General features: G+C 45.5%; 1 protein-coding gene across 3 annotated transcripts in view; it reads left to right on the plus strand.

Moving 5' to 3' along the window:
* Positions 1 to 23,980, plus strand: part of Tead1 (TEA domain transcription factor 1) — a 223,269-nt gene that overhangs the window by 180,895 nt on the left and 18,394 nt on the right. For all 3 annotated transcript variants that reach the window (XM_076941024.1, XM_076941035.1, XM_076941030.1), the window contains one exon: positions 12,458 to 12,631. In XM_076941024.1, the coding sequence (XP_076797139.1) occupies positions 12,458 to 12,631 (174 nt within the window). The remainder of the gene's footprint in view (positions 1 to 12,457; positions 12,632 to 23,980) is intronic.

Below are 23,980 nucleotides of genomic sequence, written 5' to 3' on the forward strand. Positions count from 1 at the left end.
CAGAGAGCACTTACTGAGCCTTCTTGTGTGGCTGGTGGGATGTAAAGTATCTGGACACTTAGATAAATGAGGACCCTGAATTAGTAACTTCTTTAGTCATATAGTTATATCTGCTGGGTTAAAGACTCATCCTAATAGGCTAAAGGCTAAATACCCAGTCATCATATTATCTGGCAGTTCTAGCCCCCCTCCCCCCAAAATGTTAAAAAAGCAATTATCTTCTTCAGAAGTAATGTTGGTGCTTTGATAGCTACTGTAGACTGCAGTGCCTTGTCATGTTGTAAATACCAGAAACACAGGCATCTGGACTCTATTTGTCGTTTTCTTCTTTTCCTTCCCCGCCTACTCCATCTTGTACACATCATCCCATGCATATGTGAGCCTCCTTTCTTCCTCCCCCCATAAGCCTGTACCCTTTGTGTGCGCCCACTCCTTGGCTGTGAGTGTGAGGGTTGCATCTGTGTGTGGGTGAGCCCCAGGCAGCAATTGAAACAATCATGAGTTAGTGTTTGGGATCCTCACCAACTCCTTTCTCCACACTCTGTATCTCCCAGCACTGACCTCTTTGGGGGACATATTAGTTGTGTGGGTCTTGCTATCATCTGTTACCAAGAGAAAGAATCAGAGGCTGGGCTTGGTGGCACACACAGAGGCAGGTGGATGTCTGTGAGTTTGAGGCCAGCCTGGTTTACATAGTGAGTTCTAGAATAGCCAGGGCTATATAGTGAGACCCTATGAGAGAGAAGTGGGAAAGGGCAGAGAGGAAGGCGCACAGAGGTGAGCACACAGTTTGGCATAAGTGAACATATTGTTCACACTAATGCTGAGCATTAGAGGTGACCTCCAAGCTTCTGCTTGGTTGGGTGCAGAGGTGCCCAAGGCAGAGACACTGTACCACATGTTATCAAAGCACACCAAGAGTTTATGTGGGGCCTCTGATATATGCCTGTCACTCTGAGGGCTGTCAGAAAACAGGGCTGTGATGAAGTAAAGTAGATAACAGATCTCAAGCTCTTGAGACCTGAGCAAGGAAACTGCCTGGTGTACTCTTCTCCAGTGCAGGATGCCGTCCAGGAAGAATGGCCTGCTGGGCTAATAGTCCGTACAGGTGAGAGCATTTTGATGACATAGGTCACCTTGTTGTTTCTGCTTGGAGGCTGGCCTGGCCCTCCCCTGTATCTTGTGTTTGTCTCAGAGTGCTTTGCCATGGAGTCCATTATTCTCTCCTCCTCAGATGGGGTCTGTTTTCCTCACTTTGCAGAGGAGGAAACAGGCCAGGCACATTTGGTGACTTAAGGTATATAGTTAGGACCATACTGCATTTCTCCTGAAATGCCCTCTCATCACACCCATGATGAAGGGACCTGTGAACCGCCCGAGTGGTCCTACATAGGCCTAGATGAGCCAGGATTCCCCCCCTCCCCCCGGGCCTGTTTGCCTAATGAAACACACATCAAATTTCTTGACCGTGGTCCCTCAATGTGGGTAGAACATTCTAGACGCTTCAGATGCTCAATTCCCCTAGAGCCTACACATACTCTCCCCTTTATTTTAAAGCAGAGGTTGAATGTGTACAGATGAGTGCATAGGGGCAAGCTCAGCTGGTAGTGTGCTTGCCTAGCATGCCGCGTTTCATTGCCAGCACCATGTAACCTGAACATGATGCTGTGTGCATTTGGGAGGTAGAGACAGGAGGGTCGGGAGTTTACTGTCATTCTGTGGATCCATGATGAATTGCAAGCCACCCCGAGTTGCGTGTGTAGAGGTTGAAAATTGTGCATCTTTGATTTTAGTGGAAACGTGAGGGCTTTTTGTACTGGAGGAGGAGAGTGGTGATTGACTCACTGGAGTGAAAGGGAATTATCCAAGTTATTTAAAGCATCTAACAACATGTCAAGCACACCAGCCTTTGCAGTGACCTCACTAGGCAAACGCTCTATGCTGTCCCCTGATAGGCCCGAGTGCTGCTTCAGAATTAAGATTAGGCTGAAAAATTTGAAACATGTGGATGATTTCTTTGGTTCTTGAGACTTTCTGTGACTTCTGAGACATTAATTTCATTGCACTTTGGTTCTAAGATAGAAACATTAAGGTCATTTAAAATACTCTGTTGGTATATTTAAAAAAAAACATTTGGAAATTGTTAAAATTTAAGATGAAACCATTAAACACATTAATTTGATAAGGAAACCAGCAAAGTGGCCAGTAATTCAAGGACCATAACCAAATTAAATGTTGCAGTTCGAGTTTCTAGGTCTTTGCTCTATGCAGTTTGCAGGTGTATTTCTTCTGTTTCTCTGCAGCAACGCTGGCTCATTTAAATCACGAGGTAGTAATGTACCCTCAGTACAGACTCAGGAGATGGCTCTAAGCTTAGAAATACTTTCTGCTCTTGCAGAGGACTGGTGTTCACAGCCACTGAATCAGGCAGCTCACCAGGGGTCTATAGGCACCTGCACTCATATGTACATCCCTACACAGAGACAGATTACACGGGCATATACATAATTGAAATAAATCTTAAAGAATATTCACAGTAGGAGAACTTCTGTTCTCACTAGAGCAAAAAGGAAGCAGCCAGTGGTGGCGAATTAGTTTACTCTGTAGCTCAACACTGAAATAGGTCACAACCTCTTCCTGGATAAGAGGCTTGAAGGGGATTCTGTCTGATAGGCAGCTTTGAACCCTGGTCTTCTGTATCGTGATTGATTAGCTGCCTAAGAACATGGGGCTTAGCCTGCCCCCCGGTACATGGCTGCACAGTCAGTACCAGCCTTGTTTGAAACCCCACTGGCTTACCATGTGACACTGTTGTCATCCCTGAGGACTTCTCAATTTTGTCACTGTCATATGGACAGTGCTAGTTTCATTAGCACTTATGACCAGTGTCTCTTAAAGCTTTCCTATGTCCCAAAACTATATGTTAGCTTATGTAATCCTTATGAAGTAGTTTGTCTAATGTTAGACTGCCAACTAATACTTGAAATGGGATTCATATTCAGGTCAGATGACGCTGAGTCCTGAGATTGTGACCAAAAGGCTGTCTGGTCCATTTATGTCTGAGGGATGGCCTGTGTTCATGACCCAAGGCTGTGAGGCTCTAATGGAAGAATAATGGATGGGTGCACGCCCCCTGCTGGCTCTGAGTCCTGCGTGCAGCAGATGGCAGCACTTCCCCAAGTTGGTGGTTGTTTGTGTTGGTAGAAAACCAGCAAGGCAGTCCCTCTGTTACCTTTGGCTCCACTAGAAGCTGAGAGAAAAACAGCAGAGGGTGAAGAAAAGAAAGAAGAACCTAAAAAACAAAGACTGTTTTAAAAATGGTTGGGAATGTCTGAAAATACACTTTCTACATGGTTTCAGTGTTGTGCATCAAGGGGCTTGAAGAAGTGCAAGCTCCTACATGGAGCCAGGCAATTTAAAGGGCCAGTCCTGGAATCGGAATCAGGGCTGGTGTCTTGAGGGAGTCTTTGGCAGTTGCTTCCTTGTATACATACAATCCCATAGTAGGAAGCTGTGCGTAGTTTTCTATGTGTGCCTGTCTGGTAAAGTCTGGGTAGTTCCTCAGTCCCTACCCCATCTCAGTCCTGGGACAAGGACGGTTCTGAGCGTTGCCCCTGTATTCATCTGCAGCACAACCCCTCCCTGTCAATCTTCCCCGGTGCCAGGCTCTGTGTTTCATGTGCACCATGGTCCAAGTGCCCGAATGACCAGGAGCTGAGAGCAGGTATGGAGAGTATGCAGGATTGCTTAGGTGACAGCTGTATTAAAGAAAGGGGACACTGGGAGAGGGCACGCCGTCCAGCTCTCTGATATGCCACTGGGGTACCCTTGACCAGGGTAGGCCCTCTGAGTTTGCCTTTGTGTACCTATACATAAACTGGCCCCTTCTTAGCCACACCACTGTGCTAGGTATTTTTCCCCCAAAGTGTGAGCCCTCCAGGAGAAAGGCTGGGTGATCCCAGTTTACAGCTCAGTACTCTGTGAAGCCAGAGAAACAAAGGATGTCCTTACCTGAACTCTTCCTCCTCACTTTAATGACGTCTGTATTGCATACAGAGATTGGATTCCTTGACTTCTTATCAGCAGTGTGAGCCTCTTTCCAGGCTTTGATGTAAGGTCTCTGAGTAGCTATCTTAATTACATTTTGGTGCCGTCTTTAGGCAGATCAAACAATGCCAAAATGTTTTTTGAGCTGGTGTTAAAATGATATCATGGGAAATAGGACCAGATGGTGAGTTTGAGGACAAAACCTTTGGGATTAGCCTCTTACATGAGGGAGCAGGTACCTGGAATCACTGAGCACGCTGATGGGATGCAGAAGAGCATAGAGTAGGAGAGGAAGGTCCTAATGCCTGTCCTGTCAGCCTCAAACTAAACAAGACGCTGGCATTGGTGTTGGGACCCAGCGTTAGAGGGCTTAGGTGGCATTGAAGCAGTTCATACATGGATGGAAGGGTGGGCTATTTGAACTTTTGAGTCGAACGCCAATGGCTTGGGGCATTCTAGGGAAAGTCCAAGCAATAAATTGCTAATATCTAGGGAGGTCTCTGGGTGGATGAGTGCCCTCCCACACTTTTCTTTCAGTGAGAGGATGGACAGTTCACAGGGCGTGTGGGGGCGGGGGAGAGTTCAGACACTTGTGCTCTGTAGATAGAAGAATTGTTTAAGGTCCCTAGGCTGGGAATCCTGCAGAGCCTGGATTCTGCCTCTCATCTCCCGGTGGCTGGAATCTGGAGCTGGTGATGAGATCAGCAGCAAATCCAGACAGAGACCTTAGCCGACTCTGGGGTCCAGGTCTCTTCATTTCTCTGTGGTTTTCATAGGCATCAAAGAGCAAATAGAGCAGGGACAAGGAAGACAGAAACCTGGACCCCTCCAGCACCTTCCGTACTGTGACTCTCAGGACCCTGGGCTGTGGTGTGAGTCACCAGTCCTCACCTCAGGAGCCCAAGTCCCCTTAGGAGACTGTGGCCTCTGACCCCGCTCTTATTGATGTTCCACCAATGTACCATCAGATAGATAACCTGAGTCCTTCCAGTAAAGTGCTTGGGCTAACATAGGCCCAAAGATGATTTAATTTTCTTATCTTTATAGCTCCTTTCAAAAGCTTAAATTCCCAGATCCAGTAAAATTCCTTTGTCAGACTGCAGTTCTGACGTTGGTTGTTTCGGGAAATGTCATCAGAACAACTAAAAGGAAGTCAGCATCTAGGAGCCTTTGTGTGAGGAGGGTGGAGGGTTGAAGATGGGACAAGGGTTGGATTTCTACATTTCTAACCATCCTTGCATCTGGTCTGGGTGGTTGGGGCAGGGTACTGTGTCAGCTAAAGCCTCCGGCTGTGTAGGGCCTGCTAAGGCACTTATGTCTCATTGAGGGGTGTGGCCAGCTGGGCAGATCTCTCAGATTCTGTTGCAACTCTCTCTTTCACTTGACCTTCACATGGACCCCTGGAGATGACCCAGCCATGTGTGTCATTTTTGTGTTCAGATGACACACAGCCCAGAAAGGCTATTAAGCAACACGTCTCAGGTCGCACAGCTCACACATAGAAGATTCTCCCTGTACATCCTTAATATCCTTAACACTTAGAATACATCATCCCGAAGTACATTTGACCCTCCCAGCCTTGGAGGGGTGCTGCAGCTTGGTTGATGGTTGACTGGGTCTGGATGGGGGTGTCTCTCAGGTTTTCCTCTGTCATCTTCCAGGGAGACCTCTGTGTGTGATGGCCAGGCGTGGTGCAATCCCTCAGTTCTCACTGTATTGAACGATGCTAAGTTGTCCCACACCAGCACACAGCCTGTCTGCTGGGTGGTTTATATTCTCTGAGCTGGTCTGGGAACTCACCCTCTTTCTTCATTAGCCTTTGGGGAAGAGGCAATTGAAAGCATCTGGAAATGCAGGTTTTATAGACATTTCACAGAGGCCCAGCCAGGCTCCATCTGCTTTTCTTGGCGGGTCAGCTTCCCTCCCGCTTGCCTTCCCAGTGCCTACCCTTCATTCAGCCATTGTATCTTTTCAGCTGCACTGGGTGGAAATAGGAAGCAGGAAGGAGGTATCCTGGTGTAACATCCTGAAACTACAAGGGATCTAGCAGCCTGCTGTGCTTAAGCTCAGGAGGAAACTCCTGGTTCACCTTCTCTCTGGCAGCCTCATAGAGACCCATGCCATCCCCATCCTCTCCTGGCTCAATCTGCAAGTCACTTTCTTGGCTTGACTCCACACCCACTCCCTGTTCCTGCCATCAAAAGCTGCCCAGGCCACCCTGAGGGTGCCTGGACAGACAGTCCAGGCTGGATCGTGACAGGAAGCAAATGCAGGTGATTTGTCCTTGTTCTGATTCAGCTTAAACATTAGTATCCTTCGACATGAATTATTTGTCTTGGTTTCTTTAAATTCCTAAGTGGATTATAATTTCTCTCTTGGTACTATTTGACAGCAGTCGCTTTTCAAGGTTTTACTAAGTTCTTCAAATACTTGAAATTTTTGGGAGAAGTTTAGGAAAAGATCGCCACCTTCAGGTGGTATGGCGCAGTGCAGCTCTCAGCTCTATCCCAGGGCACAGAGGGTTATTTGTAGTTTCCCCTTCCTCTTCCCCTTCCCCCTTCCCCTTCCCCCTTTCCCCCCTTCTCCCTTCCCCGCCCCCCCTTCCCCCCCTCCCCCGTCCCCCTCCCCCTTCCCGTTCCCCCTTCCCCTTTCCTCTGTTCCCCCTTCCCCTCCCCCCTTTCCCCCTTTCCCCCTTCCCCCTTCCTTTTCCCCCTTCCCTTTCCCCCTTCCCCTTTCCCCTCTTCCCCCTTCCCCTTTCCCCTCTTCCCCCTTCCCCTCTTCCCCTTCCCCTTTCCCCCTTCCCTCTTCTCCCTTCTTTTTCCCTTCCCCTTTCCCTTCCCTTGTCTCCCTCCCTCCTTCCTTCCCCCTCCCTTCCTTCTTTCAAAAAATAAAGCAGCCACATCAGAATTTCCTAAACAAGATAGATTATCAGTCCTGTTGGAGAAAGGAAAATAGTGAAGCCCTGATAGCCATTGAGCTCTCCTGTCCCTCTTTGTCTCAAATTGGGTATATCCCCAGCTGTTCCATCTCATTTTGGAGGACAGACCTTTTGTGCTTCCACAAAAGGAGCCCCCAGGGTTGGAGTCTGCTATTCTAAGGGAAACTCAGAGGTCTGGTCAGGAGCCCACCTCAGCTCCAGTAGTGATGGTAAGTGACCTCATGACAGTGGGAATCACCTGCTGGGCCTGGAACTTCCCACCCTCCATTTCTGTTTTAACCCAGTCTTTCCATTCCGTTGCTGTTAGAGGAAATGCTCTCATTATCTCCACTCAAGTAGGGGACTGTCACAATTACGGAATAAAGAATATTCATGACGGACTGTTGAACAGGCCCAGTGGATAATGTCGTTTCCATGCATTCTCTCACTAGTCGCCAATGCTCATGCATGCAGAGCAGGAACTGCTTTAGAATGGAGGCAGCTGGGGTAGAGGATCTGAAAGCCCCAGCCCAGAAGTTTCTAGAAAGTGGATGGAATTAACAGCAAATCCAAACAGAGACCTTAGCCGACTCTGGGGTCCAGGTCTCTTCATTTCTCTATGGTTTCCATAGGCATCAAAGAACAAATAGAACAGGAGAAACCTTGACCCCTCCAGCACCTCCCGTACTGTGACTCTCAGGATGTTCATATACCCTTACAGACTCTTAGTGACAGTGAAGACAGACTAGGGTCACAGCAGTAGTAAGAGGATCTGAGAAACTCCTCAGATCCCAAGTGAATCTGCCTGTTTGGGGAGTCTCACATGTACACTCACTCCAACTGCTGTGCAGCCATCCTGAGCCACAGGAGAGTTTTACAGTGTGACCCAAGCTCCTTCAGAGCCTAGGGAGCTTACAGTCGATGAATAATAAACATCCTGAAAATCATACTTTTGTTTCCATTTATGTTTTTTTCCTTTCCTCACCCCACCTGCCATGTTTCGTGGTAGTTTTGCACGGACTATTTATTTAAGCTAAGGCAAATTGAACCACATGACCCATAAGCAAAAGAGATGTATGCCACCCTGTGTTCCTTACCTCCCAGTCCCTCTTATTAGTGACAGCTATGTTAAGCCCTTGCAATCACTTCTTTGTATATTTTAGATGTAATTTGTTACCACTCTGTGTGTGTGTACACACGTACAGGCTCACAACTTCTGGGTATCAAGTCTCTCCTTCTGTTGTGTGTGTTTGGAACTCAGCTCTTCAGACTTTCAATGCCGGTGCTTTTACCCACGGAGCCTTCTTTTGGCCTCTGATCACTTTTTTTTTTTTTTTTTTTTTTTTTTTTAAATACTCACTGACTTCTTACTATGGGAGAATAGGATTTAACTCTATATTAGCACGTGCTAAATTTAAAATTCCAGCTTCCGCTCTGCTTTCCTAACTTCTCAGTGTAGTTTATTAGTATTTTGAGTTTAATTCTCACTTAGCTTTTACTTTCCAAACTGATTTTATTTTTAATACAGCAATATGATCTGTTAGCACTGTCTTCTTCTTTATAAACTGCCCTCGATATGATTGCCTCTGTTTTTTATCTGTCTAGTTGTTTGTTTTTTGCTTTTTATTTCTACACAAGTGTATCTTCCTAGGGGGTTCCACATGCATACAGACACCCCAATTCTAGTACAACTCTAGAACGTTCTCTGGATGTTCCAATAGAGAAATCTCTCAGTTACCCATTTTTCTTGCTGCGATCTCTTGGATCCGGGAGTCCACAGTCCACATCCTTACTGACCCAGTTCCTGCCCAGGGCCCTTGCTCTTTGATTGTTAGAAATGTAGCCCATAGCTACTAAAAAACTTCAGGGATGGTCAGTTTTCTGAAGCCTATATCTGGATGTGGACTCTGCTCTCATGTAAGTGGGTAACCTGATTCATATGATTTATAGAACCATTCACATTTTCTGGGTGGGATTCTGCACACATATTCCTTGTTAATGAAAGACACCACAATTCATGGAAGATGTGTGGGAGGGGTTTTATTTGTTTGTTTGTAGATATATTTATTTTTATTTTATGTGTGCAAATGTTTTGCATGCATGGTACATGTGGAGGCCAGAAGAGCCCTCGGAGGCCAGATCCCTGAAACTAGAGTTGTAGCTGATGGCAAGCTGCAATGTAGGTACTCTGCTTTTGTAGAGCCTGTGAAGAAAAGCAGCTGGTGGTGTTTGTTTATGGATTTAGTGTTCCTAGCTCAGTGCCTGGTGGACGGTAGGTGATAGGCATGTTGGTTGTTCTACTAAAATCCACAGAGAAAATGCAGAGTGGGTACCATTTCTGTCCTCCTTGATATTTGGGTGATGTTTTTCTTTTTGTGCTCTATCTGCATGTACATCTGCATGCCAGAAAAGGGCACCAGAACCCATTGCAGATGGTTATGAGCCAACATGTGGTTGCTGGGAATTGAACTCAGGACCTCTGGAAGAAAAGCCAGTCCTCTTAACTGCCGAGCCATCTCTCCAGCTCCTTGGGTGACTCTTTATAGCTTTTAAGTGCCTGTGAAACTTTATTCTTTGAATTCTCTGTATTTGTGGTTTGTGTGTGAGTATTGGTTGGCATGAGCTGGGACATGCATGTAGAGGTCAGAGGGCAGCTTTGTGCAGTTACTCTCTCCTTTATGTGGGTCCCAGTTTTTACACATTAACTGAAGAAGTTGTGTTCTGAAGAATCATACACAGTGCTGGGCCTTGGTGCAGTTCACCTGGCAGCTGCCTCCTTTTGAAAGTGCTTCCCTGCCCTGCCTTTTGGATATGTGTGCAACTTTTGGGGAGAGCACCACCCTTTGGATTTGTTACAGTCTCATCCAGTGTTCTTTAGAATTTTGATTTCATTTAAACACAGGCTCAAGCACATCAGGTTGTTTTCTTCATTTTGTTCTTTGGGTTTGCAGCCAGGACTCATGACCTGCCCAGGTTGAGTTAAGGGGAAAGCGAGGTCTGTTTGTTCCATGCTGTGGTCTCCAGGACACCTTCTCCAGTTCTTTGTATTCTTAGAAATAGAGTCACCCCTTGGCAGTATTAAGCCTGCAGACAGCCCTGGCTGAGGTTTGGTTTCAAGTCTTCAGCCTTGGAAAGACAGCTCCAGCTTCTATGTCTCTTCTCTGTCCCTTTCAGCCCCTCAGGCATAGAGGTCACATTCTCAAAATAGAAAGCTTTGAAGACTCGGTCCACTGCACTTATGACTTGATCTAGAATTCTAATTTAATTTCACGGACTTGGGAAATTCACTTCAGCTTTCCCCTCATTCAGCTTTCAGGAGCAGTTGACTGCACATTTGGAAGGGTATAGGTGGTTCTTCCAGGAGATAGTGGTGGTGTCTGTGCAGAACAAAGCCTGGCTTTCACAGGCCCAAGTTTTATTCTTAACTTCAGACCTATTTCCGAATGTGTGACCTCAGACAACAGTGTGTAACTCTGAGCTCCTGTTTCCTCCTCTGTAAGGAGAATATGAAGTCCACTGCAGCAAGGATGACCTGAGGTCATAAGTAGAAAAGGTATGGCTTACAACAGCCTGGGGACACAAGACCTGGTCCTTCCTTCCTTCTGCACAGGCAATATACAGCTCAGGTGAAAATACAGAGTAGGAAAAAGCTGCTAGCTCTACTAACTCTCAATAGTCTGATGACCTTCCCCCACTCTCTCCTCCATGAGGGAACCTCAACAAGCCAGATCTGGAAGGTCTCCAAGAAGCAATCCCAGCTGCTCTCATGAAGATGGTAGTGACTTTTAGGTTCAAAGGACAGAGTTCAACAGCACAGCTATCCCTTCTTGGCCACCATTGGAGCATGCTAAAGTTCTCCCTTCTGTTCACCTTCTTGACCTCTTGGTAACAGCTGTTATTCAGGGACATTTTATCCACCCAGTCATACTGTGTATGGGATGCTGGCATCAGATGAGACACCCATCCTTCTCTTTCTCAGTGTCATGGCTAGAGTTCTCTTGGATAGCAGTCAGGATAGCAGCCAGCACTCCCTCGGGGTGTATTTTCTAGAGTTTATAGCCAGTCCAGTTGAGGAAACTGAATTATTCATGGCCCCAAAACACTTCCTTTATGGCACTTCTTTTACTATGAAAGTATTCACTGTGAATCTCCAGAGTTTCATTTTGAGTGCTTGCTTTTCATTGGCTCTAGGATCTATGACAAATTTTGAAGTATGGTGTCATTTAAACCTTCTGGTAACCCTGTGAGAGTCATTCCATCATTGCTACCACTCATAGGACACTAAGGAGGCAAGGCCACTGCTACAGATAACATACACCAGGCCTAGGGTTTGTCTGTGAAATGGCTGAATCTGGACAGTACATTCTTCACCAGTGGACAGTGATATAGAAACATTTGCCAAGCATTCAATAATTTGAATATTACTGTCATAGTCTCACTCAGGGTCATAGTTGGTAAAAGATTGGCTTAAACCTTGTTAGTGGGTGGAGAGGGGCTCTGCTATGTGAAGAACTGGAGATGTAATATCCCTTGTGATTCCCTGCGTTCTCCTGGATGGAGCCTCTGCTCTCCTGGACATTCCTAGGCCATGCCACTAGGTGGGAAACGAAGGCCCTAAGTGTCTGGTATCGAGTTTACATAATAGCTTCATACTCAGCTAAACGTTGACCTCATCAAGGAACTTTAAAAATTGGCTTTGCCTGGTCTCAATTCTCAGAGATTTCAGTGTAGTGAGATTGGGGTTCAGGCACTGGTGAGGTCTAAATAATTGTTGAGGGTCCGGACACATGCCTTTGTATTTCCTGTACAAGATGTTAAGCCAGGTATGGTGCCAACACAGTTCATCCTAAACAACAAACCTTATAAACCCTTATAAAACAAATAAGGTTTTATAGCAAAGCAAAGAAGAAAGAGTTTGCTTTGTGAACAAATGACTTTCTTTGTTCCCAGCTGACCTCTGCTTTTTTCTTACTATCCCTGTTTGGCTTTGGAGATTCTTTATTCATGGCCCTAACTTTGCACTCAACTATTGTGACCAGCCCATCCCATAGAAATTTTATATGGGTTCCTAAGATGGCTGCTGACCCAGAGGCTCAGGACTCTAATTTTTGACAAAGTGAGTCAAACTGCTGTGCCCACATTCCTACTTGGAAAGCTGGGGCTAAAGGTGCATTGTGGGTGATGCTATTAGCAGCTGTAATCACAGAGTTTATGTTGTGGGTAATGAGATGTAAAGAGTGGGCCAGAGGAAGCTGGAGAGTAGGATTGTTTCTTGGTTTGGTAGTCGACAAGCTGAGAGGCTTTCCTTAGGCATTTTGGGAGACTGCCACTGTCTGGAGACAATGGCTAGACAACAGCTCTAATGACTTTTTTCTGTAAGTGTGCTTTCAGGGGTGGGATTTCAAAATTTCCACTTGTTCTCCAGTTCACACAGGTGAGTCCCCGTTCTGTGAAAAAGTTTATAATGGGAATGTCTCTGATGGTTTCTTACAGTACAACAAACACCTCTTCGTGCACATTGGGCACGCCAACCATTCTTACAGTGACCCGTTGCTTGAATCCGTGGACATTCGTCAGATATATGACAAATTTCCTGAAAAGAAAGGTGGCTTGAAGGAGCTATTTGGAAAGGGCCCTCAAAACGCCTTCTTCCTCGTAAAATTCTGGGTGAGTAGACCTTGTTTTCCTGGTTGCTGTGAGAGGAGGTACAGTGTAGCCAGGTGTGGCTCCACACTGACTGGGTAGGTGAGTGCTGGGCTCACTCATGTGGTGACTCACAGGTGGCTGGAGTCACAGTTCGAAGCTTGAGACATTGCCTGCCCCCTTTCTGCAGCTTTTCACTCCATAAACCAAGTGACTGTGGTTTTCACTGGAGCACAGGACCTGGGGTCAGGAGGAAGATTGAGTTGTATGCTTCAAGATTTTCTAAGTGTCAGACAGGCTACACAGTGACTTTGGCAATAGCTGCTTCTTTCCTGGTCTGGGAAGGTAACTCTGCAGTACAGTGTTAGCCATGAGCACAGATCTGAGTATGATCTCCCACACTCATGTCAGACAGACAGGTGTGGAGCATGCGCCTGTCATCCAGTGCTGGGGAGGCACAGACAGGAGGGTCTCTGTGCTTCACTGGCCAGCCAGAGTAGCCTGCTTAGTGAGTCGTCTGCTTAGTGAGCTCCAGGCCAGTGAGAGACTTCATCTCAAAGAACCAGAGTGAATGGCTCCCAAGGAACCACATCTGAAGATGTTCTCTGGCCTGCACACACCAAAAGAGAAAAAAAGAAAATTTGTTCCTGCTTGCACAGGACATGAGCCACTTGAATTGTCCCTGGTGCCTGGGCTGGCTGATGTGCTGTCACTCTATGTCCCTTTGCTCCCTTCCATTCTGCATACCTACACACCTTCCTACTGATCCAGACACCATTTTCTTTTTGTCTGCTGTCACCAAGCCAGCTCCTTCCTGTCTCAGCACCTTCCTTACTGAAGCAGGCCATTGATTTTTTTCCCCCCTTATTCCTGTTCCATTTTGTGGTTAATCAGTTCTCTTGCTGGGTCATAATTATTGGAACATGTGTTCCGCTCCCCTCTGGACTCTGAGTGCCCCCAGGGGACCTTATTCACAGAGTGGCTTCCATTTATTGAATGCCTGCTGTGTGTTAGGAACGGGCTGAGTGCTTTACATAGATTTCATGCTGTAAGTGGAATTTGTCTCATATCCAACTAAAAAGGCAGACCTGGGCATGACAGTGGACCAACTGCTTGAGGCTTGGGACCTGGCACTTGATATCAGATCTGTCAACTTCAATACACTCCCTGTGTCCAGGCAGCTTAACTCCCTGTGGGTCACAGGGTTTGTCACCCTAAGAGTCTCCATATTTGTGACACCAGGCATGTGCCCGAGAGGAAAAATAAAAATCTAGCCAATGTGGAAACAAATGGGTGGATTAAAAAAAAAAAAGTATGTTTTAAATTCCTTTGAGGAATTTGCATATTAAATGTATTCAGCTTTTCATCCTTCCGTGGTGACTAGGTTGTACTGACTATGCTGTCAGCATTGACACTTGGATGGATGTGGTCACATTGACACAGGGCAGCCTGAGAAAGTCGCACTGCCACTTTTCTAAGCTGGTGGCTGTTTGTGAAGATTTGAGTGTTCGGGGATTTGTTATAAGATCAGCACCGATTGGTTCCTCAGAATCCTGCTTGCTTGTTGGCATTCATTCAGCAAATTCTCTCTTCTCCCAGCCCGATCTGGAACTGCCTGTGTAGCCAACGATGACCCCGAACTTCTGGTTCTTCTGCCTTTACCTCCAAGTACTAGGATTGTAGGTATGTGCTACCACACCTGCCCATGTGGTGCTGGAGATGCAACCAGGGCTGGCTCCATGCATGCTGGACCAAGCACGCACTCTACCAATAGAGCTCTGCTGCCAGCCCTTCCTCAGTGGCCTTTAATAGATTGATAAGGTCAAAACCATACACTCGTTTGAATACTGAATACTGAGGTGCCCTGATCTGCACGCTGCTGATACTCAGGCAGCAGTGAGAATGGAGTGGCATAGTAGAACAGGCCAAGGCTCTGCTCCCAAAACACCCAGCATTTAGAAACACAGTCAATCCAGCAGGTCCTGTGTGCATTTGATTGAACACACCTAGGACCTAGAGTACATGTTGGAAATGAACACAATGAGTTGGCTCATCGTGACTTGGAAGGACACACACATTATCTATTGCAAAAGATAAAATTTAAGTTTGTAAAGGAAAGCTAGAATTTTGGGAAATTTGTCCCTGTTTCAGTGAATTTCACAGGTGCCCAGTACTTGAAGGATTTTTCTGAAGAGATTCACGGTAATAGTAAGAACTGTGTTGGGGACACTGGTGGCTTTTAATGTAGTGGAGGAGACAACTTGCTTGGTGTGAATTTGGACTGTTTACACGCCATAGCTAAGCCATGGAAAAACTCTAGCTGTGGAGATGGCTCAGTCAAGTGTTTGTTGGGTAAGCCTTAGGGCCCGAGTCTGATGCCCAGAACCCACATAACAAGCCACGTGTGCAGACATGCATCTGTAATCCCAGTGTCAGAGAGGCATATAAAGATGGATTCATGGGGCAGACTGGCTAGCCAGTACTTAGGGAGTACGCAGGCAGTGACAAACCTTCCCCCCAAATACAAGATGAAACCAGCTGGATGGCTCAGTGGATAGAAACTGCCAGGCTTGATATCCTAAGTTCAATTCCCAAGACCCACATAGTAGAAAGAGAAGAACCAACTCTCAAAAGTTGTTTTCTGGTTTACCCCATGGTGCTATCCTCACCTAATGAATGAATGAATGAATGAATGAACGAACGAACGAACGAACAGATAATATGTAATTAAAATAATTAACAAAATAAGGTAGGTGGTTCTTGAAGAACGACACCAGTTCATTGGTCTCTTAGACATAGTGCACACAGAAGAAAAAATCAGAATAATCATTTGAACAACCTATTACAAATGTAAAATTCCCCCAACCCCCTTTTCTTTTTTGGAGGCAAGTTTACACACTTTGTAACCCAGGCTGGTCTCAAACTCATAGCTTCTGGCCCAAATGCTGGGATTAAAGGCCTAACACCCTGGTCTCCCTTCTTACTATATATAAATAGGCATGCTTAGCTGGGCCTGGTGATAAGGCAGAGACAGGCAGATCTCTGAATTCAAGACCATTCTGGTCTATAGCAAGAGTTTCAGGACAGCCAGGGTTACACAGAAAAAAAAAACAAATAAAATATTAGTATCTATAGCTATCTGTCTATCTATATATGAATGCATGCTTAAGTTTTAAAAGGTATATATTAGCATATGATTTGTTTTTTTGAGGCTACTAGAAGGTAAGGTAAAAACTGTTTGTAAAAACTGTTTGTAGTACAGAAAGAACAAAAGCTGGGTTTTAAGCCTGAGTGGTTCTTACATCAAGTGTGACAGTTATCGTTAAAGATAGGAAGTGGGATTGTTTATCCAAGTTAATAAGAAAGCATAAGATAATTCGAAGAAACCACTTTTAAATTAAACAGCATTGAGTTTTAGTGATGATAAGATTTTTTTTATAATTAACATTTTTGTTTGAATGTGAATTGGTATAGAAGGTGCTTGGACAGATATCTTTTTGGCTTTGCTTCCAAAATTGCCCCCTTTCTCCAGTGGATTAGCTGCTTTCCCTGAGGGACCCTTAGGCCATGACTTGCCTGTTAATGTCTCCTAATAAGGAGGCCTCGATTGCAGATGTGTGGCTTGTGGTGTACAAACTTCGAATGTTAGTCTGTGAGCCCAGACACTTAAGTGTTCTATTCAGATTTACAGGATTAAAATTGAGCACTTCCATGAGTATGATAGAAAACGTGACTCATTCAGCACCACTGCTGGGAGTCCTTAACCTTTACCAGGGAGGAAATGCGCTTGGAACTGTTAGAACAGAGGCGAGAAGACAGTTTCAATCAGGCTGCAGTTTGGAGTCTCACTGGCTTCTGTAATGACTTGGTGAGGACGAGTTGTGCTCTTCGAATCTCCATCCTTGGGTATCGGCAGGTGCGTGCTGTGGACGATGCTTCTGAAGGTTTAATGCTCCCTTTGAAACAGCCTTTATATTAGCAGTTCATTCAGCAGACTCTCTTCTTAGTGTGAATTCAGTAAATTACATGAGACCCCATGCCCAACTGCTCTCCCTTTTGCCTCTTTCTCAAATCAGGAGGACTCTTAATTTGCTCATTTGATTGCTGTTGAAATTCCATTTTCAGAGCATCTAACCTGGGTTATTCAGTAAGGCAAGACAACCTGAGGTGTTTCCTGTGGGGGGAAATATCTGTGCTGTGATTTCATTGACTCACAAACAAAGCAAATGGCAGAACACAGAACACCGGTGTGGATACCTCAGGCAGTGGAAGCTTTATGCCGAGCTGTGCTGGGCAGAATTATACCAAATGACACTTACAGAGGTAGTGAATTGAAGCATTTAAACTCAGTAAAGAATTCAGATGAAGCTACTGCCTTTGATTTGAAAGGATCTCAGATTTCTACTTTGAGCCCTGATAAAACTCAAGGGTGTTAAGATTGGAAATACTTGTGTAAAGAAAGCTAAATGTTTTCACCTTACAACCCAAACTATTCATAATATGGTTTAATGTGATGAAACCTAATTCTTAAACATAACTGGAGTAATGAGCTGGGGGGTGGAGAGATGGCTCAGCTTCTAAGAGAGTCTTCTCTTACAGACTAGGGCTCATATTTCTGCAACTGTATCGGGCAGCTCACAACCTTCTGTAACTCCAGCTCTAGAGGATCTGACATCCCATTCTGGCCTATGAACACACGAACACACACACACACACACTAAAAGAAATCTGCATGCATGTGCATAAACACACATAAAAGTAAAATCTTTTTAGTCCTTTTGAGAGGTAGGTGTCACCTAGCTAGCTGGTCTGGAACTCACTATAGAGACCAGGCTGCCCATGAACTCACAAAAAGCCCCCCTAGTCTGTCTCTTAAAGTCTTGGGATTAAAGGTATGAGCCACAATGCCCAGTCCAAAATACAATAAATCTTTATAAAACTTGTAGATGTATAACTATGTATCTTCTTGCCAGACATGAAAATTTTCAATGTCCATTTAATAATTTGTTTTCCTTGCAAATAATTATAAGTAGTTATATCTGAGAAACTAAGATATATATTACCCTATATATTTTTTAAAAAATGATTAATTTATTTTTATTTTATGTGCATTGGTGTTTTGCCTGCAGGTATGTCTGTGTGGGGGTGTCTCATCCTTGAAATCGGAGTTATAGATGGTTGTGAGCTGCCACATGGTACTGGAAATTGAAACAAGATTGTCTACCCTCCAGCCCCTTCACTGTATTTTAAATAATGCTTTTCTCACTATAAATACCAGTATGTTCATGCTCACTTAATTTTACGTTATTAACAACCATGTAACCTTGACTGTCCTAGAACTCACTATGTAGATCAGGCTGGCCTTGAACTCATGAAGATCTGCCGCCCAAGTGCTTTGATTAAAGCTATATATCACCATGCCTGCATAACCACTTTTTAAAGGAATTTAAAAAGCAAGGTTAATTTAGTAACCATACAGATGTGAGAGAATTTTATGAACCTGAGAAAAGGCAAGCCAGTTGTCTGGCATGGTGGCAGCCTGTAGAAGCCACATAAAATCTTTTCCTTTGGGAGTTGCGTTGACCACAATGGGAGAATCCCTTTGCCAGTTGGCTGGCCAGTCCTTAACTGCTTTCTCTCCTGGGTCACTGGGCTTAGTGTTTGCTAGCAAAGGTGAGGGCAGGGTACAGCCCTTCCTATGTGTGTTTAAACACAATCACTGTCTTAGGAGAGCTGCCACTGAACAGAGGGGTTGGGGGCCAGGCAGGGACAGACAGAATGGCACTGCCCTTTTCACACTTGTTTTGGTTTCTGTTGTTGTTTGTAGTTCCATTAAAACTGAGTTTATACACTTAGTCACAAAGGAACCTTTCAATCTGTTGTATGCTGAATTGAGATCCATTATGAACACTCTGTCTCACATTTAAAAGTAGGGGGCAAGAGAGAAGGCGGCTTGGAGGTTAGCAGTATATACTGCTTTTTTAGAGAACCAGAGTTCAGATCCCAGCACCCAGTTGGTGGCTCAGCACCACCTGTACCTCCAGCTCCTGTGTGTCAAACACCCCTGGCTTCCCTGTACATCTGCACTCATGTAGTATTCAGATACACATGCACATAGTCAAGAAAATAATAAAAACTAAAATCTTTTGAAAGTAATACAAGTTAGTTACAAGTAGTTCAAGCAGATACAAGAATACAGTTTAAAATGTGAGACAGACTCTTGTCCCCGTTAACTTGTCAACCAAGTCTGTGAGAATTGTACATGGATACAGTGTTTTTATACAATTATAACATTTTCTTAACAGTAGTCAGTATTTGAGGATATGCTTTTGTTTTTGTTCTTTCTAGTAAAGATGATTCATTAGCATTAGTAGAATTATTGGGATAGTAACTAACATTGAAGGCTTCTCACTTAAATTTAAATTCCATCGATAGTGTCTATGAGGTCATTGGAATGTTTGTGTACCAAAGTACTGGTAATGTTTACCTGCCATGCGGGTTTCACTGGCCAGCCTTTGTAGCTTATTCACATACAATTGCTGTTTGACTGTGTGTGGTTGGTTGCCTGGTGGTTGTGGTTTATTTAAGAGGGACTTTTCGTGGATGGAAACTCCAATCCAGAGAACAGTCCTCTTTCCTGGGAAAGTGGCAGCATTCTTTGTACACTGATAACTAGGTAGGGTCAGGCCACGTCCACTGGGTGCCCAGGACTCATTACCTGACTCTGTTGGAAAGCACTGGCCCAAGCAGAGATTTTCTTCACAGGGCTAAGACCTTGCCTCTATTACAGTTCCAGTCTGTAGTCTACAGTGGTCCTTACCTGGAGTTGTGTGGGCAATATTAATTGCATTTTTGTAAATGAATGCTGGTATTGGTGGGAAATTTGCAATGCAAACAGACAGCCTTTTCAGGCGAGGCTTATTGTAATTAGAGCAAGCTTTTAAGATTCTTTGAAGTACTAAATGTTTATGAAATTCAAATGGGGGTGTGCAGTCTGCACAAAAAAGGGTCCCGGTGGTGTTTTTAAAAATCGTCTATTTTGTGGATGTAAATATATGCCATAATTAGTGGAAAGTAAGTTGAAGAGCTGGCCTGGCTGAGTTTATTCCTGTTATTCTTATTTAAAACAGCTGTGGCCTGAGAGCTGCCTCTGCTTCAGTGGTGTTGTGTCCGGGCACAAAGGCTCCAGTGAATGGCTATACTCAGGGGCCCACTTTCCTGCCGGCAGCTCCTTCCTCCCCTGTCCCCATAGGCAGGCTGTCTAACTGGAGAGGTGTCCAGCACAAGGCAGACCTCCCCTGCCCAGACCCCTGAAGCCGGCCCCACAGGCTTCAGGGGTCTGGGCCAAGGTACAGATGCATGCAAATGAAGCAGTCTGGGAGGGCTCTGGGGCTGCCAGCTTTCTCCAGACCTACCCCTTCACTCCCTAGATAGGCCCAGTCTCTCAGGGCCCTTTTGCCCTGTGCAGAGCGATTGTCCTTTGGCGCCTGTGGGAGCAGCTGCAAAGCCCGCAAGGCGTGCCCTGCCTGGCCCAGCCTCACCATGTGGCAGGCCTGGACAGCCGCCCACAGCAGGGCCTAGCTCCCGGTGCAGCCTGCCAAGCAGCCAGATGCTGCCATTGGGAAAAAAATTGCTTCACAATTTGAAATCTTGGTCCTTTGATCATGGCTCAGAGAGGATGCAGAGGAGAGATTCAAAGTGGTGGTTTGAAAACGGCCCATCCATCAGTTCCTATTATACTGGCTCTTGTCAAGGACAGTCCTGGATGGTTTTCATTTCTGTAACCTCATAATTCCTGCCTGGCCCTCCTTGCACTCAAGAATGAAGGGAGATAAGTCGGAAGGGAATGTCCACAGTCCACCCCTGCCCTTTATGTCTTTACCTTAGGTGTTCTCTCTTACTCATGGTCCAGCAAGCTTTGCCGTGCCAACCTGTGACACAGCCGAGTGTCCTTTCTATGTGGGCTGTCAAGCTCCCAGTCTTCCTGGTTTTGCCCCTGTGGCCAGTTCTCCAGAGGCTGTAGGTTTTGCAGGGACAGTTTCTCTGTTTTTGTTTTGTTGTTGTTGTTGGGGTTTTTTTTTGGGGGGGGGGAGGGGTTCAAGACATGGTTTCTCTGTGTAGTTCTAGCTGTCCTGGAACTCACTCTGTAGACCAGGCTGGCCTCGAACTCAGAAATCCGCCTGCCTCTGCCTCCCAAGTGCTGGGATTAAAAGTGTGCGCCACCACCGCCCTTCGAGTTTCTCTGTTTTTGGCCTAGCCCTTGGCCCTGTCCCCTCTCCAGGGTCTGGATCCCACACTCCTAGACCAGGCTTCATTTTTAAAGATTTTTTTTTCTCCCCTACCCAAGACAAGGTTTCTCTTTGTAACAGCCTGACTGTCCTGTAACTCTTTGTAAACCAGGCTGGCCTTGAACTCACTGAGATCCACTTGCCTCTGCCTCCCAGGTGCTGGGATTAAAGGCGTGGACTACCACCTGGACTGATAATTGCATTTTTAATGTTTACCCCAAAGTGCCCCCTCCTCTCCCCATCAAAGCCATGAAATTGAACAGTGAACCACAGCTTTGAATAAATAGGTCTATTGAATAAGAGGATAGGGAGGAGAAGCCATGCCTTAAAGGGTCTCACGTAGCAAAGGCTGGCCTTGAACTCCTCATCCTCTTGCTTCTTCCCATGTGTGAATTATAGGCATGTAATATGGTTTATGAAGGCTGAAGACTGAACCCAAATCCTTGTACATAGTAGTCAAGTGCTCTCCCAACTGGGTCACATGCTCAGCCCCAGGGGTACTTTTTGTTGGTATACTTCTGTTATTATTTGTTTGACCTGCCTTTGGCACCTGCCTCTGTTCCCACCTTGCTTTCCAGAACTTGCCTACAAATAGATCTTGGAGCCTTTAATCCGCTCAGCATGTTAGTGACTTCTATTTTGTTAGTTTCTGGAGGAAATTCCATAATGTGTCTCTATGCATTTGTGGAGAGTTTGTACTTGTCTGAGTAGTTACACCTAATGTGCCAAGGTCATGGAACTCACAAACCAGGGAAGCATCCTGCTTTGTTTAACTGAGGAAAATCCAGCCTGCTCTTTGCACCCATGTGGACTGAAGCTAAGCTTGATAGTTGATAGGACTTGAGGCTCTGTCCTGGTCAGTGTTTTAGTTGTGGAGTTAAAAGAAGTAGAAGCCGGTGCTTCTTGCCGTCATCAGTACAGCGGCTAGCAGCTTGCAGGGGCACTGCTGTGCACCCAGTCCTCAAAGGTCCACAGCAGGTGCTCACGTCATCTTCTCCCATAAAGATGAGAAATGTGAGGCCCTGCTGCCCATGCCATTGTTCTGATGACAGAGACGAGGCAGTGACAGGTGAAGTGGCATCTGGAACATCTGGACTAGATAGAAGGGACTCTTTAACACTGGAGGAGGCTTAATGAAAATAGATTTGTAATTGGAGCCCTAGGATAGAGCCTGCTGGAGAGACTGGGAAAGAATAGGAGAGCTCAGCAAAACTGAAGAGAGTGTCAGAATTTTCTTCCTGACCTGGAGATCTGCTGGAAGCTATCGGAAGCAGTGATACAGGGAGAGCAAAGTTCCCTTTTAGTCTCATTAATAAAAGAATTTAAGGATGAACCCAAAGGGAGTGAGAAGACAGTTGCTTTAGAGTTTAAAAAGAAATCCACAGGGCTGACAAATTGCAAATGTCAACACTGTTTGCAGAAGGGGATGGGGCCATACCACTTCAGTTAAACTGCTATGAAGGTTAGCCAGGGGGTCTTCAGAGAAAGCATGAGGAAGCCCAGGATACACGAGGAAGCATGCTTAAAAGGATGAAGGAAAGGAAAAATTAAGCTTTTCTTAGTAATTCAGGAAAGTGGTTAGGGTCCTGGAGCCCAGTCCACGGCTGCCTTAGGAGCAGGAATTCTGGGAGAAAAATATAATGTCTCATTAAAGCACCAATTATTACTCCTTTGTCTTCAGTATGGCTTTAGGTGAAGCCTTTCCTAGGAGTGGTACCATCTTCCTGATGGACGGCCCCATAGCCAGGTCTTTGACCCTGTCCAACAAGAAAGTTAGGTCACCAGCCAGGTCAGAGATTGTATCCACTTGACTGAAGGACATGCTTTTCTCTTAACAGACCTTTATGGCTGCCTTGTCAGCAACTGTGCAAGGCAGAGTCGTGATGTCCCAGTGAGTGCCATGCCTGTATCTAAGGGGTCTGTGACTATGCCATACTACCCGTGAGGTGCAGGAACGACATTGTGGGGCTAAATTTCAGATGGGAGGATAGCTTACATTTTCCACCTGAGTCCAGTGTAATCCTAGGCGAAGAGTGATGTAGAAGGAACAGAAGGAATGGAACCAAGAGCTACATAGGAAAGATTTGAGTGGCCCTGGACATTGAAAAGAGACTAAGAATCAGATTTCCCACAAAGTCTCCCAACAAGACAGCTTGGCTAATCCATTCCTTGGTTTTAGCCTGGTGAGACCCAGTAGGATTTCTACCTGCCTGGAGTCCAAGATCAATTAGTGTTGTTTTAAGCCTCTAAATCTGTGGCAGTTTGTACTGGCTGGTTTTGTGTCAACTTGATATAAGCTAGAGTCATCAGTGACAAACGAGCCTCAGTTGAAGAAATGTCTTCATGAGATCCAGCTGTAAATCATTTTCCTAATTAGTGATCAGAGGGAAAGGGCCATTGTGGATGGTGACATTCCTGGACTAGTGGTCCTGGGTTCTAGAAGAAATAAGGCCAAGGGAAGCAAACCAGTAAGCAGCAGCCTTCTGTGGCATTTGTATCAGCTCCTGCCTCTAGGTTCCTGCCATGTTTAAGTTCCTGTTTTGGCTTCCTTTGGTGATGAACAGCAATGTGGAAGTGTAAGCTGAATAAACCCTTTCCTCCCCAACTTGCTTGTTGGTCATGGTGTTTTGTTGCAGCAATAGAAACCCTAACTAAGACAACAGTTTGTTGCTGCAGCAGTACGGAGTTCATTGGACAGAAGGAGCTAATAAGACCGCTGACTGCATCCAGCAGTGGTACTGAAGAAGTATGTATAAACACTTAGACATTGGTATCTTGGGCCAGGGGCATGGGAAAGGGGTTTCTGCATGGAGAAGAAAGAATTGAACTCTGAAGTTCATACATCCTTAAGGTAACTGAGTAGCTCTCTCAGAAGGGCTTCCTCCTTGGACTGCTTACCCTCCTCCCTCAGAGCCCACTCCACAGTCAACCTTTCCAGGGAACCAAGGAACGGGGATGCATTTTAAGTCTGGTATACAGCAAGAGGAGTGGGTTTCCTTTTGCTGTTTCTTGTGTTTTGTGTTTATTTGCTTTTAGAAAATACTCTGTGGTTAGGTAAAAACTGGCAGTATACTTTTCTCCCTCA

Source organism: Arvicanthis niloticus, chromosome 1 (assembly GCF_011762505.2).
Source record: "Arvicanthis niloticus isolate mArvNil1 chromosome 1, mArvNil1.pat.X, whole genome shotgun sequence".
NCBI lineage: Eukaryota > Metazoa > Chordata > Mammalia > Rodentia > Muridae > Arvicanthis > Arvicanthis niloticus.